An 18,880-nucleotide genomic window follows, 5' to 3' on the forward strand; every position below is an offset into this window, starting at 1 on the left:
ATAGAAAAAAATTGGAGTGGTTCTGAAAAAGAATAGGAAAGTGGTTCTGTTATAAGTAACAACATTTAGCAGATTCTGGAGATCTGAAATAAGCAACATTTAGCAGATTCTGGAGATCTGAAATAAGCAAAGTGCGGGAATAACTCAGCAGGTCTGCCAGCAGCAGTGGCAGCAAACCTGAATTAACGTTTTGAATTCAATGACTTTTCTTTGGAACTGAAGAGGGGCAGAAATGTGATGGATTTTATGTGATTGCAAAAGCAGGGGAGGGGGGCGCAGGTAGATGAAAAGGGATAAATTAGAGGGCGGGGGAGATTTGATGACAAAGATGTCATGAAAGAAAAGGATCGTCCTTTGAAAGAGCTGAACTAAAAAGCCAAATTCTGTACTGTAATTTTCTATTCTATAACTGAATTAAAACACATTCCACACTGAAAGCCATATCATTTTTATTTTTGTTTCAACTTGCAGATGTATTTTCAAATCCAAGGTTATTTTATTCATAGTGGTGTGTATTGTGCATCTTCCTCACATCCTTGCAGTACTGAACCGATTTCCCCCAATTATAGCAAACCTTTGTCACTGAGCTGCTGTCTAAAGTGATAATTCGGAGTATAATTGCATAATTTACATGTTTTAACATATACATCGCACTGGCCCAGTCAATTTTAAACAACCACACTTTGAGAGATAACTTTATTAAAACCAAGATACGGTGGGCAGACCTCAATGTTTTCACAGGCTGGATTGGATAGAGTTGCTGGAGAAAATGCTGTCTGTCTTAAGAAAATATCATGATTTGTAATTTTTTAGTAGATTAATTACAGTTTTGAAAAAGATCACATGATTAAAATCTGCTTGCTGGATGTAAACGGAGTTGTAGCAGCTCTGAGAGCAGTTTGATAATCCTGGAAATTAACCTCGTTGCAAACTGGTGCCCTCAGCATCCCTGCTTGAATGAGGTCGCACAGCTGGGTGATCATTTCCTGCAACAGGTCTGGCAAAACAAAAACAAGACTTTAAATCAGATATGAAGACAGTAGTTTTCTATACTGTTGCATTACACCAAGAAGTCGAGGATAAAAAAGAGAGTAAAAGATTGGAAGGCCAATTTTGTTTTCCCATTGGGAACACTCGGTTGCCAGGTGCTAAGCAGAAGGGACAGAAGCCTGCCATGGCAGGCCACCACTCTGTCCAGATTCTCTGCATTTCCTAAGGAACCGGGCCTCAGCTTGTGAGTATAACAGGCAATAGCTTAACAGCTTGATACCAATCAATCCAGTCGAAACGGTAGTTAACAAAAACTGTGGTTTTAATCAGCTAGAATGTGCCCCCCAGTAGCTTCTCCCGCACTGAGAGGCTGTCCCGGATCGATGGGTTATATACCTTCTCAGAGGGGCGGAGCCAACAACATCAACACAACAGTAACAGTGAGTAAATACAATAATATATACAACAGCCATACGTGGCTCACCACACAGCTTTAACAGAGTGAGACATTGATATACCAATGGGACACACTGAAATACTGGCAGTGGAGCTTGGACAGGACTCTTGTCAGAGGAGTGATGGGGTGGAAATGAGAAATGGTCTTTGATGTTGGTGCATGATGATGATATGATCCCTAACTCTGGTGGGACAGTCATGATAACATGAAAGTGCAGAATGTACAGATACATTCTGGCTGACTGAAACTACAAACTACTGTAACAATTTAAATAGTTACAAAAGAATAATTCTGATGGTTGGTAATTAAATGTTAACTACCTCTCTTCACAGATGTTGCCTGAATTCGAGTGTTTCCAGGATTTTGTTTATTTACAATGATGATCATAGAATCACAGAAGCATAAAATGCACTGGTTTGAATTAAAATACAAAACACTCAATAAATCAGTATTTCAATTCTTGCACTCAACAACATGGAAGTAGGAACATACCATGGATCTTTATTGTATACCATGTACACTCTTCTTACTATAAACTTTTATTGCATGTTACTCTCTACTCCTCATCACAAACTTACTAAGTAAACTCAAAATAAAATCAGTAGTTTTTTAAAATCAAGACTGAAGCATTTTGGACAAGTCTATGCAAGTTTATGCAGACTGCTGTTGGCTATCTTCAATCCAAACGTTAGATTCCAAACTCCATCAAATGCAATGATATAAAGGATGTTTAACATAAGTGCAGAGACTTTTAAAATATATACATATATTTTAAATGTTTCTATTCAAGAGCCAATTCACCTACCCTGCACATCTTTGGGTTGTGGGGGCGAGACCCACGCAAACACGGGGAGAATGTACAAACTCCACACAGTGACCCGGGACCGGGATCGAACTCGGGTCCTCGGCGCCGTGAGGCAGCAGTCCTAACCACTGCAGGTGGACATTGCCGGGGCACAGCAGAGCATGGCCCATGAGGACCATTGCTGAGGGCGTCGACACCATGGTGCAGACAACAGAGAGGCGCTAGGGCTGGCAGAGCCAGATGACACAGAAGCCTCTGGAGGTCACTCCAGCTGCCCCCCTGTTCCATGGAGTCCCCCAGGAGCCCGAAGGGCAACGCAGGGAGGAGGAAGTGCTGGAGGCTAACCTGGTGCCTGCCACCAAGGAGACGACGGCGGTCTCTGGTTATTCCAAATTCCCTTCTTTTGACAGCGGCACATCTCAAGGGCAGCTGACAGAACAGGATTGCACTGCGATGCCTGCCTGTGTCACCGGTAAGTTGGCCGGGCCATGAAGGGGGTGTCCAGAGATGAGATCTCTTAAAACTGAATAGCTGGGATGACACTAGAATAGTTTTACACAAGTTACTTCATTAAGGATTGAGATTAATCATAGAAAGTATACCCAGTAATCATTATTAACCATTAAACCTGTATTTTTCTTTGGAAAATATTTTATTGAAGCATTTGTAATTTTCACAATTTAACATATTGACGTTTCTAAAACTGCGTGGGTCGACGCACAAAATACCCCCTAAAATAACAAACAATAAACCACATACCACACTTCTCCTGCCCTATCCCCAATTACCCGTATACTAAATTCCCTGTCCTTATTTAATATTACCATGCCTCCTATTTTCATACCCCCCACATTTTCCCTTACCCCCTTACTGCTGACATTCAGTTTTTGTTAAAGAAATCGATGAACGGCCGCCAACTCCGGGCGAATCCCTGTATTGATCCTATCAGAGAAAACTTGATTTTCTCCAGACTGAGAAGCCCTACCATATCGCTGACCCACACTGCTGACTTTGGGGGCTCCGAGTCCCTCCATCTCAGCAAGACCCGTCTCCAGGCCACCAGGGAGGAGAAGGCCAGGATCTCGGCCTCCCTCCCCCACTTTGCCCCGGATCTTCCGATACCCCAAATATTGCTAATTCTGGACTCGGAGTTACCCTACCTTCCAGGACTTCCGACATAACATCTGCAAATCCCTGCCAGAATTCCCTCAGTTTCGGACATGCCCAAAACATATGAACATGGTTAGTCGGGCTACCCCCACACCGCCTACATCTGTCCTCCACCTCCTCGAAGAACCAACTCATCCGAGCTATTAAACCTGTATTTTAGGACATAGCAGTGATAATCATGTAAACTCTCGCTACAAGCAGTGGCCACAATGCACGATGGGATTTAGGCGAGCTAACTTACCAATGTTTTTAAGACACACAAGATTGTGCGATCAGCAGATTACAGAGTGGATTTAGTAAACAAGTTTTACCAGTGGCCCCAATATCCTAGCTGAAATAATCCATGAAGTAAAGAGTAAGTCAGTTCTGGTATCCTGCCCCTGGAAGGACAATGAGTGGACAGGAATGGACTACAACATCAGGATGGGAATGTCCGAAAAACAACATTAAAAGGACACAGGATCTTGGTAAACAACAGGTGACAGGATGGAGGTAAATCATGAGTTGATCACAATTTTACGGGATAGTTTGAAAATTACAGCTTCAAGGATTGGACCAAGTCCAACTGGGGTGGGCTATTGATTTTTGGGAAAATCGTATAATTGATGTATTTTTAACAGTGTTTAGCAGATAGATCTTAGCAAGCATCCAGATCTCTCTCTTGTGTACACAAAACCAAGCTTGGGATAATAAAGCCGTCTTATCCTGGTTGATGTGAGTACGCTCTGTTTATTAAGCTAAGCCATAACAATGAGGGAGGAACCCACGTAAAGGCTGGCTCAATATTCAGGCATTGGAAACGCTCCTACATGCCCTCTGGCTCCAGGCCCTCCAGAGGATGTCCGCCAAGGGTATCAAAGGCCACAGGGCGCGGAAAGCAGCAGGATGCCTCCATCTCTGATGTGCAGCTTGGGGACACACCTAGGCATAGCAGTAGACCACGTAAGATCAAGATTGAGGATCACTGATTGGGCATGGGTTGGTGGTGGGGGAGGGGGGGGGAGGCAACAGTGCCGACACAGGCCCATCACCCTGGGGGGAGAGATGGGGGTGAAAAGGGGGGAATGGGGGGGCGAAGAATAATGGTGGACACGGAGGGGAATGGGAGGGGGGGGGGGGGGAGGGAGGGGTTGAGCTTACGGACGAAGCCTCGTCCTATGAGAATCTGGTGAGGATGAAGGCATCCCTGATTCGCTGGGCATGCCGGACCCTTGCCACCACCTGAACTCCACCTTCCGGCTCCTCCCCAGGTTCGTCCTCCATCCCGTCCTGGTTCGCCTCTTCCTCCTCAGATGAGACTCCATGTCCCCCCTCCTGGTCCTCAACAACCTGGACCATCAGCTGGGTGACATTCTGGAGGACACAGCAGACCACCACAAAGTGGGAGACCCTCTTGGGGGGGCTGTGCACTGCAGTGTATCACCAGAGCAGTCCAGGTATGGAACCGCATTTTGAGCAGTCAGATAGACTGCTCAATGACAGCACGGTGGCAACATGGGCCTTGTCATATCGGGTCTCCGCCTCGATCTCCAGCCTCCACACTGGCATCATCAGTCAAGAATTAGCAGGTACCCCCTAACCCCCAAGACCCAACTCGTCATCCTGGGGTGGTCCTCAAAGACACCGGGAATCTCCGTATATGTCCCAGGATGTAGCTGTCAAGAACAAAGAACAAAGAAATGTACAGCACAGGAACAGGCCCTTCGGCCCTCCAAGCCCGTGCCGACCATGCTGCCCGACTAAACTACAATCTTCTACACTTCCTGGGTCCGTATCCCTCTATTCCCATCCTATTCATGTATGTCATGTACACTACCTGAGTAACATGCACACACGTACATGATCCGGAGATGGTGGTTGCACACGAGTTGAACATACAGGGAGTGAAACCCCTTCCTGTTAATGAAGGGCACTCACTGATGCCAATGACATAAATGTTGAGGGCTGAGGTGACCTTCACAGCCACTGGGAGCGGGTGTCCTTCTCTTCCATGGGGTGCGAAGCCGGCGGGAACGTGGCACAGATGTGGCCCTGTCTCTTTGTTGAGACCGAGACTCCTGCGACACATGCTGTTCGTCATCTTCTCGAAACATCAACTATGTCTGTATACCTTGGGCCGTCACCGGCGTCCCCCTCTTGGTTCCCGCTCGGACTGATGGGTGGCTGGGTGTTCAGGGTGTGCGGTGGCCCCTGCAAATTGTGTGCTGCCTCCAGGATGCGTCGCCGCTGCTGCCTTCTCTGGCGTCTGGGCTACCACCAGCACCACAAGGGCACCCTCTGCGGGACCGACACCACCGGCCATTTTGGTCTCTGTAAGGAATTGGAGAAGGAGAGATACCGACAATCAGTTAAGGCTTCCACCCGGGACCCACAAATCCCCCAAGCCTCCACCACCGTTACGCGTCCCGTCTTATATCAGAGTGCCATCCACCAAACCAGTTGTGCTGGAAAACCTCACTCTGCATTCACCCAAAGGCACAGCAGGAGCCCCTACACCCAGACCCTTGCCGGGAATATTCGGGAGACCATACTTACTGGCTTCCCCTGACCCACAGACTCACCCTTTGTTTGCGGGGATATACCCAGTGCTGAAGCCCAGCTCAAATGTTTGATTGTTGGCTGCTGCCTCCATGGTGCTGACGCTTCTCGAGGTCTGAAAACTGTATAGGCTTCAAATAGGGGGACACGTAGTATTGAGAAAGCAAGGGGGCCGCAGAAGGATTTGGACAAGCTAGGAGAATGCGCAATGAAGTGGCATATGAAATACAATGAGCAAAAGTGTGAGGTTATGCTCTTTGTAAGGAGGAATTTAGGCATAGACTATTTTCTAAATGGGGAGATGCTGAGGACATCAGAAGCGCAAAGGGACTTGGAAGTCCTTGTTCACGATTCTTTTAAGGTTAACGTACAGGTTCAGTCGGTAGTTAAGAAGGCAAATGCAATGTTAGCATTCATGTCAAGAGGGCTAGAAAACAAGACAAGGGATGTACTTCTGAGGCTGTATAAGGCTCTGGTCTGACCCCATTTGGAGTATTGTGAGCGATTTTGGGCCCCATATCTAAGGAGGGATGTGCTGGCCTTGGAAAAGGTCCAGAGGAGGTTCACAAGAATGATGTCTGGAATGAAGAACTTGTCGTAGGAGGAACGGTTGAGGACACTGGGTCTGTTTAGAAGGATAAGGGGGGATCTTATTGAAACTTACAGGATGCAGCAAGGCCTGGATAGAGTGGACGTGGAGAGGATGTTTCCAATTGTCGGAAAAATTAGAACCAGAGGACACCATCTCAGACCAAAACAGAGATGAAGAGGAATTTCTTCAGCCAGAGGGTGGTGAATCTGTGGAACTCTTTGCCGCAGAAGGCTGTGGAGGCCAAATCACGGAGTGTCTTTAAGACAGAGATAGATAGGTTCTTGATTAATAAGGGGATCAAGGGTTATGGGGAGAAGGCAAGAGAATGAGGATGAGAAAATATCAGCCATGATTGAATGGCGGAGCAGACTCGATGGGCCGAGTGGCCAAATTCTGCTCCTATGTCTTATGATCTTATGCGTAGAAAGGTCAGTTTAGTCTATAAGATCAGTTCTAAGAGGGTCATTCAGGAGTCTGGTAACAGCAGGGAAGAAGCTGTTTTTGAATCTATTGATGCATCTTCTGCCTGATAGAAGAGGTTGGAAGAGAGAATTGCCTGGGTGGGAAGAGTCTTTAATAATGCTGCCTGCTTTCGGAAGCAGTGAGAGGTATAGACAGAGTCAGTGGGTAGGAGGCGGGCTCGCATGATGGACTGAGCTGTTTTCACAACACTGTAGCTTCTTTCAGTCTTGGGCCGAGGAGTTGCCAGACCAAGCTGTGATCCAGCCAGCTCGGATTCTTTCTCTGATACATCGAAAGAGATTGGTAAGAGTTGTTGTGGCCATGCCGAATTTCCTTTATTTCCTAAGGATATATAGGTGCTGTTGTGTTTTCTTGGTTGTAGCGACGACAGGGTGGACCAGGGCAGATTGTTGATGATGTTCACACCTAGGAATCTGAAGCGGTCAACCATCTCCACCTCGGCACCATTGATGCAGACAGAGGCATGGATGACACTTTGCTTCCTGAAGTCAATGAAAAGCTCCTTAGTTTTGCTGACATTGAGGGATAGATTGTTGTCATTGCACCATGCCACTAAGTTCTCTATCTCCCTTCCGTACTCTGACTCGTGGCTGTTTGAGATCGGACACCATTCGTGTCATCAGCAAACTTGTGGTTGGAGTTGGAGCCGAATTTTGCTGTACAGTCATGTGTGTGTAGGGAGTACAGTAGGGGAGTAAGCACGCAGCTTTGCGGGGCTCCGGTATTGAGGACTATCGTGGAGGAGGTGTTGTTGTTTATCCTTACTGATTGCGGCCTGTGGGTCAGAAAGTCGAGGACTCAGTTGCAGATGAAAGAGCCGAGTCATAGATTTTTCAGTTTGGATATTAGCTTGGCTGGATGATACTGCTGAAGGCAGAGCTGCGGTCAATGAACAGGAGTCTGACATAGGTGTCCTTGTTGTTGAGATGCTCTAGGGCTGAGTGTAGGGTCAGGGAGATAGCGTCTGTTGTGACGGTAGGTGAATTGCAGTGTTTCAAGCCAATCCGGAAGGTTGGGGTTGAGATGTGTTTCATGACTAACCTCTTGAAACACTTCATAATAATGGATGCCAGGGCCGCAGGTTGGTAGTCGTTGAGGCACGTTGTCTGTTTCTTCTTTGGCACCGGTATGGTAATGGTCTTTTGAAGCAGGTGGGAACCTCGGAACTGAGTAGGAAGAGGTTAAAGATGTCTGCGAACACACCCGCCATTTGGTCCGCGCAGGATCTGAGTGCACGACCAGGGATTCCGTCAGGACCTGTTGCTTTCCGCGGGTTCACTTTCGAGAAGGCCGATCTAACTTCTGAGGCTGTGATGGTAAGAATGGGTGTGTCCGAGGCTATTGGGGCAGGTGACATCAGTTTGTTGGATTCATGCTCAAAACAAGCATCGAACGCATTGAGTTCATCGAGGTGGGGTGCGCTGTTGCCGGAGATTCTACTTGGCATTTCTTTGTATCCCGTTATGTTGTTTAAGCCTTGCCACAACTGACGAGTGTCATTAGTCTGGGACACTATTTTAGTCTGGTATTGTCTCTTGGCGGCCCTGATGGCTTTGTGGAGGTCGTACTTGGATTTCTTGCATAAGTCAGTGTCAACCTTCTTGAACGCCTCAGACCTGGACTTCATTAGGGAGTGGATCTCCCGGTTAAAGCATGGTTTCCGGTTGGGGAATGCATGTACTACCTTATTTGGCACGCAGTCCTCGACACACTTACTGATGACGTCTGTGAGGGTGGTGGCATACTTGTCTTGGTTGGCTGCCGAGTTCTTGAATATGGACCAGTCCACTGATTCCGATGCAGGATAAGCCTGAGAATGTGTTATCATGCCCAGAACTTAGCCGTAGAAATGGAATGTCCATCAATGTGTGACTTGCTCCACATATCAGTGCCATTCTCCGTCTGGGAGCCGCCGCTTTGCAGGCCCTCCCACATGGCCCAATCTCACTGGAACCAAATCCTGGCATCCACATATTCTGCTGGCACTCAAGATGCAGTTGAACATCTTCTTGCATTTTTAACCCACGGTGATGTGCCAGTTTCATGGAGCACCCACCACACCAGCAACAAAAGCATCAGCAATCTGCAAAAACACTTCTTCAACAGCGTTAGCATGTGGCCCATTTGGAACAATGTCACACACCAGGACCTGCAGCACCTTCTTGCTTCAAACCGGATTGCCTTCTGGACTCATACGTTCCCCTGAGATCAGTGTTCCAGGATCCAGATAGCTTAGAAAAAAATGTCCTTCCTTCCGGCTATAGAAAAGGAAGGAAATAGCAACAGCAGCCTCCAGGCATCCGCAGTTACCAGCCATCAGCAGGAGCAAGCAGCAAACACAACCTGCAGTTGTGAAGTGCTCTCACAACTAACAAGGCCAATTTCTTATTAGTAATAGCCTTCAGCTCTGAAGCTGCTCACAGTCAAAGGGAGTTAAAGTGAACATCAGCATATAACCAAGAACAGGGCTCTGACCTGGAAGTGTTTGGTAGGGCAGACAGGCAGCAGCTATCGTTGACTCTGTTACGGCTGTCCACAATATTGAAAGATGGTTTGATGGCCTCACAGACGGAAAAACCCTCAATGCCCCCACCCCCCGTCCCACCCACAACCTTGAACGCTTCACACCCCCCACCACACCCAACTCCTCTGAACCCTCCCCCCTCAGTGCCCTTGAGCAACATGCCCGAAAATGGAAATGACTACTTACCTCCTTAGTTCCACTCAGCAGCTATTGCGCTAGCTTCATGTTTTTAGAAAGGAGTAATAAACAACACTCGTGTGATTTCTTGCTCGGGAGCTGATTAATTCCCGGGAGGCCATTACATTCGACTCCAATCTCACTATTGAGATGGAAACTAATGCAAATTGGGGTCAATGATATGTTTACCATATTTGGGCAAGATCCGGAACTCACCATTGGGAACGGGCCAGTTAGAGGCAAACTGGACGAATCTCAATTTTGGTCTTTCCCACTTTTAAATTGACGCGCCCAGATCCGCAGTGGGGTGGTATTTTGTGCAACAAGAATGATAATGAAAGAAACACAAAGCAAAGCCTTATGGTTCTAACGATATTTTTACGACTCATATCAGAGTGAGGCTGACTCCGTGGGTCCAGGCAATAACTCGGTGGGCAGCATGAAATGCAAGCCTGCAAAGTCATTCGCCATTCTTATTTGGAAATATGTTGTTGATCCTTCACTGTTGCAATGTCAAAATCATGAAATCACCTCCTTAATAGTGTTGTAGGTGTACTCACACCACATGGACAACAACAGTTCATGAAGGTAACTCACCACCACTATCTCATGGGCAATTAGGGATGGGTGATAAATGCTGGTCTAATCAGTGATGCCCACATCCCATGAATAAAAAGAAAACTGTCTGTATTATAAAAGCTGGGGAAACTGCGATCAACCAAAAGGTAACAAAGACAGTGAGGGCGATTCTCTGGCCGCACTGTGCTCTCGCTTGAGCGCAACGCGGCCTGAGAATGCCGGGAGAGGCTTTAAGCGAGCTTCCCGACAGGCTTCGCGCCTCCCAGGATACTCCGAAATCCCACGAAATGTCGGAGTCAGAACCCCGCCCCAAATGGGCGTGGCCGAATGACGCTCGCGGAAGTACGTCGTAAACTTACTTACGACCTACCTGCACGGGATCAATCGGCCTCCCTTGATTGTTCGGCCTCTCCTGGGAGGCTGCAGCCGGGTGCCAATCAGTGCTGATCCACACAAACATGGACCAGGTGGAACGGCACCGGGGGTGTCTCTTTGGCCACTGGAGACCCCAGGGTGGTAAGGGTAAGTGCAGGGTGGCTCCCTGACCCTCCCCCTGGAATGTGGGCAACTTAGCACTGCCCAGCTAGCACCTGGACACTGCTACCCTGGCACTGCCAAGGTGCCCAGATGGCACTGCCAAGGGCCAGGGAGCGAGAAGGACCATGTCCATAAAACAAGGGTGGAGTTGAAGGTTGGGGGAGTGGTCAGCAGCTAAGTTGGGGCCTCTGGGAGGTTGGGTGGGTGATGGGTGTGGGTCCTGGAATGGAAGGGGTGCTGTAAGGGGGTTTGAGGGGGCCTGAAGAGGGGGGACGTGCAGGGACCCCATAGCGGGGTGCCCTCACCTGGGGGTGTGTGGAGTAGTGTCTATGTGTATGGGGCGTGACATTCCCCATGGGTGGGAGGTCCACACGCTCACTGAGAGATCGGGGCACCCTTTAAAAATGGCGGCCTGATCTTTGAGTTCAGCTCCCCAGTGCTAAAAAAAATTCTAAGTGTGAACTAAACTGGTGAGGAACTCTCCAGGGCCCAAAAAGTGTCACTGAATAGCGGTGGGGAACTCGCCTGCAAAGTGGACGCGAAACACCCTGAAAAACCCGCCACAAATTAACTGAGAAATCTTTGGGGAGAATCACGCCCAGTATTTTGCTGAAGATCCATCTGAAAGGTCTTCCCGATAACTACTGGGGCCTGCACTGTTCGATCGACAGCAACAAGATCCTTTTGAACTTTATCCTTTTTATGGCACGCCCTTACAACAAGCTCTGCAGACCTTGGTCTGGATTCTCCGTTTTGGAGACTAAGTCCCCATGCCGGCGTGAAAATAGTGGTCTTTTACACCAGAAAAACAGGCCACTGATTCCCCGTTTTGCTGGGGGCTAGCAGGGAGGCAACGTAGAGCTCGCAGCTCTAGCTGCCAGTACGGCCCTGAGCACTTCCGGTTCCGAGGCCGCACATGCGCACGGTGGCAGCCTGCAGCGGCCGCGCTGTGCTCCATGGCGGACTCAGCCCACGGGCCAGGACTGAAAAAGTAGTGTCCCCCTTCGGCCGCTCACGCCTGCCGGACCGCCCGCCCACAAGTGCCCCCAGCCCCGAATGAAGCACCCATGCCCGTGAATTGGCCCTCCCCGACAGTGACGGCCCCGGACCGAGTCCGCAGCCGCCACGCGTGCTTTCGGACGGTGTGAGCACATGTAACCCACGCTGTTGGGAACTTGGCCGGTTGGGGACGGAGCATCTCGGAGCAGGCCTCAGGCAATGGCCTGAGGCCGTGGATAATCGGCGCGGCATACTCCTCGGATACGCCGCTTTTCAGGGGGCAGAGAATACAAAAACAGGCAAAACGGATTCTCCGCCCCGTCGCTGAAAGCAATTTCGGCGTCTGGAAGCGAAGAATCCAGCCCCTTATTTATCTTGTTTCTTGTTTTGTGTTTGTGTGTGTTGAAATTTTTAAAAAGGAGTTAAATAGTTAATTTCTGGATTAAAAATTGTATGTTAATCAGCTTTGCAACTGGTTTCAAAAATAATTTTAAAAATAAATTTCCAGTTAAGGGACAATTATTTGGCATGGCTAATCCACCTACTTGGCATATCTTTGGGTTGTGGGGGGTGAGGACCCTCCCAGACACGGGGAGAATGTGAAAACTCCAGACGGACAGTGACCTTGGGCCGGGATCGAACTGGATCATCGGTGCCATGAGGCAGCAGTGCTAACCATGCGCCACTGTGCCTGGCTTTAAAACTAATTTTGTTTCTTTTTAAAAAAAAAGTATTTCTATTTGACAAATTTTCAACAATTTTACGCGACAAAACAACCCCAAACAGAAATCTTCCCCCAGCTCCCCCTCTCCCCTCAGCAGTCAATGGTAACCAACTTCCGAAAGTGCATGATGAACAAACCCCAACAATTGGAGGAACCCCTCAGTTGCCACGCTCAATGCAAACTTCACCTTTTCTAGGGTCAAAAACTCCAGCAGATCCCCCCCGCCATGCCGAGACACAGTGGAGAAACTGATCTCCATCCCAACAGGATCCCAACTTAAATGACTATGCCACCACTGTCACAGACTTCATCAGCAAATGTGTGGACGACTGCATGCCAAAGAAAGCAGTACGTGCATTCCCCAATCAGAAACCATGGCTCAATCGTGAGATTGACTCCCTACTGAAGGACAGATCTGAGGCGCTCAAGGCAGACGACCCTGACCTATACAAGAAATCCAGGTACGACCTCCGCAAAGCCATCCGAGATGCCAAGAGAGAATATCAAACCAAGCTAGAATGACAAGCAGACTCTCGGCGGTTGTGGCAGGGACTAAACAACATAACGGGCTACAAAGCGAAGCCGAACAGTATCTCTGGCAGCAGCGCACCCCTCCCCGATGAACTCAATGCATTCTATGCTCGGTTCGAGCAGGTAACCAACAATCCGCTGTCGAGTGCCCCAGCAGCCCATAATTCACCCATATCCACCATCACAGCTTCCAAAGTCAGATTGGCCTTCCTGAAAGTGAACCCTCGGAAGGCGACGGGCCCGGACGGGATCCCTGGTCGTGCACTCAGAGACTGCGCGGACCAGCTAGCAGAGGTATTCGCGGACATCTTTAACCTGTCCCTACTCCACTCCGAGGTCCCCACCTGCTTCAAGAAGACCACCATCATACCGGTACCAAAGAAGAACCAGGAACATGCCTCAATGACTACCGACCAGTGGCCCTGACTTCAGTCGTAATGAAGTGCTTCGAGAGGATGACCTGAAGTGCATCACCTCCATACTCCCAGAACACCTTGATCCACTGCAATTTGCATACCGCTGCAACCGGTCCACATCAGGCACCATTTCCCTGGCCCTACACTCATCCCTAGCGCATCTAGAAAACAAGGACTCCTACATTAGACTCCTATTTATTGACTACAGCTCCGCCTTCAACACCATAATCCCAGCCAAGCTCATATCAAAGCTCCAAAACCTAGGACTTGGCTCCCCACTCTGCAACTGGATCCTCGATTTTCTGACCAACAGACCACAATCAGTAAGAATGAACAACAACACCTCCTCCACAATAGTCCTCAACACCGGCGCCCCGCAAGGCTGCATACTTAGCCCCCTACTCTACTCCCTGTACACACATGACTCGGTGGCAAAACTTGGTTCCAACTCCATCTACAAGTTTGCTGACGATACGACCATAGTGGGCCGGATCTCGAATAACAAGTCCGAATACAGGAGGGAACCTGGTGGAGTGGTGTAGCGACAACAATCTCTCCCTCAATGCCAGCAGAACTAAAGAGCTGGTAATTGACTTCAGGAAGCAAAGTACTGTACACACCCCTGTCAGCATCAACGGGGCTGAGGTGGAGATGGTTAGCAGTTTTAAATTCCTAGGGATGCACATCTCCAAAAATCTGTCTTGGTCCACCCACGTCGACGCTACCACCAAGAAAGCACAACAGCGCCTATACTTCCTCAGGAAACTAAGGAAATTTGGCATGTCCACATTAACCCTTACCAACTTTTACAGATGCACCATAGAAAGCATCCTTTGGGGCTGCATCACAGCCTGGTATGGCAACTGCTTGGCCCAGGACCACAAGAAACTTCAGAGAGTCGTGAACACCGCCCAGTCCATTACACAAACCTGCCTCCCATCCATTGACTCCATCTACACCTCCCGCTGCCTGGGGAAAGCGGGCAGCATAATCAAAGATCCCTCCCACCCAGCTTACTCACTCTTCCAACTTCTTCCACCGGGCAGGAGATACAGAAGTCTGAGAACACGCACGAACAGACTCAAAAACAGCTTCTTCCCCACTGTCACCAGACTCCTAAATGACCCTCTCATGGACTGACCTCATTAACACTACACCCTGTATGCTTCATCCGATGCCAGTGCTTATATAGTTACATTGTACATGTTGTGTTGCCCTATTATGTATTTTCTTTTATTCCCTTTTCTTCTCATGTCCTTAATGATCTGTTGAGCTGCTCGCAGAAAAATACTTTTCACTGTACCTCGGTACACGTGACAATAAACAAATCCAATCCAATCCAGGACCCACCTGCGAGCAATCAGCGAAGTGAAGGCTAAAACATCTGTCCCGAACCCGCCTGCAGCTCCGGCCAGTCCAACACCCCGTATATGGCTTCCAGGGGACCAGGCTCCACATCCACATGTAAGACCCCCGAGATTGCACTGAACACCGTCCTCCAAACCCTTTCCAGCTCCGGGCAGAATCAAAATATATGAAAATGGCTCGCAGGGCCCCTGCCACATCGCTCACAGACATCCTCCACCCCCTCGAAAAGCAGGCTCATCCTTGACTTTGTAAGGTGCACCCAAACATTATCTTCAGCTGTATCTGCCCCAACCTCGCACACTGCACACAAAGTCAAAGCATTTATCCTCCGCAGCACCTCACACCACAATCCCTCTTCAAGCACCATATTCAGCTATCCCTCCCAATTTGCCTTAATCCCCTCCATAGACACCCCACCCTGCTCCAGAATCATCCCATAAATCGCCAAGACGACTCCCCTCTCCAACCCCCCCACTCCAGCAATGAGGTGGCAGGCGCTATCGGGAAGGTCGGGAAAACCTTCCTTGCAAAGTCCTGCACCTGCATATACCTAAAACTTGCCCCCTGCACCGTCAATACTTCTCGCCCAACTCCTCCAAACTCGGGAATTGCCACCCCTAGGAACGATCTTTAATTTCCTTAATCCCCTCTCGTCCCATCCCTGAAACCTTGCATCCATTCTCCCGGCTCAAACCCATGATTCCCCTTAATCGGCATCCCCCTGACCCGGCCCCAAGCTCAAAGTACTGTCTAAACTGCCTCCAAATTTTCAACATGGCCACCACCACTGGACTCGCCGAATCCTTCTCTGGGGCCTTCGGGAGCGGCGCCGTTGCCAGCGCTCGCAACACTGACCCCCTACAAGAGCCCGCCTCTATCTTTACCCACAGAGCCCCCCTTGATCCAGCCCTGCTCTGCATTCACTGCCAATAATAATACAGCAAGCCTAATCCCCCCGCCTGCCATCCCCTCTGCAGTGTCACTCTCCTAATATTGGCCACCTTCCACCCCGCACAAGCAAGGAGATCAACTGGTCCACCCCCTGAAAAAAGACTTAGGCAAAAAGACCGGCAGATATTGGAACAAAAACAGGAATCGCGGCGAAATAGCCGTCTTAACTGCCTGCATCCGACCGCCAACGACAGAGGGAGATTGTCCCACCTCAGCAAATCAGCCTTCACCCTCTCCACAAAATTAGCAAAATTTAACTTCAGAAGTCCTGCCCAATCTCGGTCCACCTGCACCCAAAAATACCTAAAATGAGTTGCCGGCAGGTGAAATGGCAGCCCCGCCCACCCCCTCCCCGGCGGGGAGGCCACAAAATACTCACCTTTCCCCAAGTTCAATTTATACCCTGAAAACGTCCCAAATCTCTGGAGCAACCCCATTATACTCCCCACGGACGTACTTGGCTCCAAAATATGCAGCAGCAGATCATCAGCATATCACGATACCGTGGGCTGGATTCTCCCAAAATGAGGCTATAAGTGTTGACGCCGTAGTGAAAACTGTGGAGTTTCACGATGGCATCATCGGGCCCCCAGGTGGAGCCGTTCAACGGCCCACAAGGGGCTAGCACAGGCGGATCGTGAAACGCCCGAGGGACCGGTCGCCGATTCCGTCATTGACACAACGGCTGAACTTAATAATTCTCCCCCCCCAACACAGCTTCGCAGGCAAGATAGCCGCCAGGAAAGCAGCGCTGCGATTTTGGGTCGGCGAACTAGAGAGTCTCCTGGACACTTGGAGGAGAGGAGGCTGGTGTTGTACCCCGGGCCGGGATGGAGGTCAGTCAGCGCCATCGTTCGCCGTGCGTGGGCAGAGGTGACAAGCGCCGTCAGCAAGGTGGTCAGGACTGCAGACCAGTGCAGGAAAAAGTTGCACGACCTCCTCAGGGCAGCCACGGTGAGTACCCAGCACTGTGCCCCTGGCACCAACCTCCGTACCACCCACACACGTGGCCTGCTGGCCAAAGGGGACAAACACACAGGGGACAAACACACAGGAGACCACGACCCAGGAGACACTGGACTTCGGGTTGGATGAGGACATTGACTTTCCGTCACTGCTGTCTCCAACACCACCACCATCTCAGAGATTATCACCTCAGTTGGGCAAATTAGTGAGGAGGCTTCTGGGACACTCACTGGTGCTCACCACACAGTCGTTCTGGTACAGCAGGTGGAGGTAGTAGCAGCAGAGGGGTTGGACGGTCGGAGGGCAGACCGGTCCCAGAAACCAGCTGCCACCCAGACGGGTTCCGGGCTCCTGGAATATCCATTCCCACCCATAGTTCCGGTGCAGTCACATGCCCAGGGACTAGAGGAGGGGATGACGGCCGGTTTCCAGCACCTGTATACGCAGGTGAAGCAGTTCAACCGCCTGCAGGAGCAGGGAGTGGTGCAGGTCATGCGTGCCACCCAGGCTAAAACCGCAAGGGTGGCATCTGCGGTGGAGGCAATGGAGGCGAAGGTGCCGGACATGGGTCAGAGTGTGCAAGGCCTGGGGCATTCCGTGCAGATGGGGGCCCTGGTCCAGAACAGGGCTGCCCACTCACAGGCAATCATGTGCCAGAGTCAGCTGCAGATTGCAGCGCCGCTCCTCAGTGTGACCGAGTCACAGCAGGCCATTGCTGAGGGCATTGGTGCCATTTCCCAGGTGCTGGCCAGAGTCGCATAGATCCTGAGGGAGATGGCCCACTCCCTGTGTTCCGTGGCTGCTAACATTCAGACCCTGGTCGATACCAGAGCGGGCATCCAGGACTGGCAGCACCAGATGTCGGAGGGCCTCGAGAGATAGCTCCTCTCGCTCCCCCGTCCCATGCAGAAGCCGGGGGCCACTGGAACCCCGAGGGAAGGGGAGGTGCTGGTGCCCGTGCGGTGACTCCTGCAGGGGAGGTCCCGGAACAGTGCAGCACCTTGGACTCCCACCATCCTGCCCCTGATGCATCTGGTGGGCAGCGGGCAGAAAAGGGCAGCATCACGCCACCCGGGACATCAGAGGAGCAGCCGGACCCATCCAGGCCGGGCCTCCCCAGGAGACGTGCACCAACGGAGACCCTCGTTGCAGGGCAGGAGTCTCAGTAGTCTGCCTCCACTCCTGCTGTACCGTCTGGGGAATCACCGAGGCGTAGTGTTCAGGTCCGTTAGGCCAGAAAGCTAGACACCAATTAAGGTGGCACGGGTGCAGGACACAGTTTAGTTATAGGGGCTAGGGCACAGACTGTATATACCTCTTCACAATAAAAACCTGTTAAAAACGTTGAAACCTTCCTCTGTGCTCTGACAACTGGGTGTGGAGGTGGGGCGGTGAGTGCTGGCCATTGGGAGTGGGGGTGGTGGCCCAGTGGGTGCATTGTGGTATCCGTGCCCCTGCCCAGCACCCCCCCCCCCCGTTAATCTGTGGGCGCGGTCCACAGGGAACTGGATATAGCTGTCTGCCAGGGCATACAGTGCATTCGTCACGGCACGGATGCACCGACACCTGTCAGGTGCTGGACAGGCCCCCACTCGGCGACTAGAAAGACCCCGTGGCATAAAGGTTCAGGGCGACCGTCACTTTGACGGCCACCGGTGTAGCGGGTGTCCTCCCCCACTTCCACACGGTGCCAAGTGTGCCATCATGTAGTAGATATGTCCGACAATCTCCCGGCTCATCCACAGTCTCCTCCTGCATGCCCGGTCTGGGAGTTCCTCAAAGGACATGCGGCGATACTCGTGGGGCCTCATCCGGCACCTCCTTGGCACCATCACCACCTCCTCCTCGTCTTGTTCCTCCTTCTCCTCCTTGCCCAATTCCTTCTCCTCGGGCAGCCCTCCAGCCTGAGCAGCTGCCACCTGCCCCTCTGCAGCACGCTCCCCTGCTGCAGACTCCATCGCCTCTCTGCGCCGCTTATGCTGACGCTGCCACAGGGTTGCATACAGGGCAGCGGCCCCCACCACGGCAGCCAATATCGCTGGTCGGTTACCAAACATGATAATCAGCAGGGGG

At 50.6% G+C, this 18,880-nt stretch overlaps 1 protein-coding gene across 4 annotated transcripts in view; it reads right to left on the reverse strand.

Annotated features, from left to right (window-relative positions):
- Window positions 1-432: 432 nt before the first annotated feature.
- The window catches only part of mecr (mitochondrial trans-2-enoyl-CoA reductase), a 371,444-nt gene continuing 352,996 nt past the window's right edge, over window positions 433-18,880 (reverse strand). For 2 of the 4 annotated variants that reach the window (XR_011942141.1, XM_072500868.1), the window contains 2 exons: window positions 5,533-5,732; window positions 843-997 (listed from right to left, as the gene is read on the reverse strand). Coding sequence is in view for 3 of the 4 variants with exons in the window: in XM_072500868.1 (XP_072356969.1) it covers window positions 5,542-5,732 (191 nt within the window). In the remaining variant the exon portion in view is untranslated. Of the gene's footprint in view, window positions 998-5,532; window positions 5,733-18,880 lie in introns of all 4 variants that reach the window. The other 2 variants (XM_072500869.1, XM_072500867.1) reach the window with 1 other exon arrangement.

Source organism: Scyliorhinus torazame, chromosome 1 (genome assembly GCF_047496885.1).
Source record: "Scyliorhinus torazame isolate Kashiwa2021f chromosome 1, sScyTor2.1, whole genome shotgun sequence".
NCBI classification, from domain to species: domain Eukaryota; kingdom Metazoa; phylum Chordata; class Chondrichthyes; order Carcharhiniformes; family Scyliorhinidae; genus Scyliorhinus; species Scyliorhinus torazame.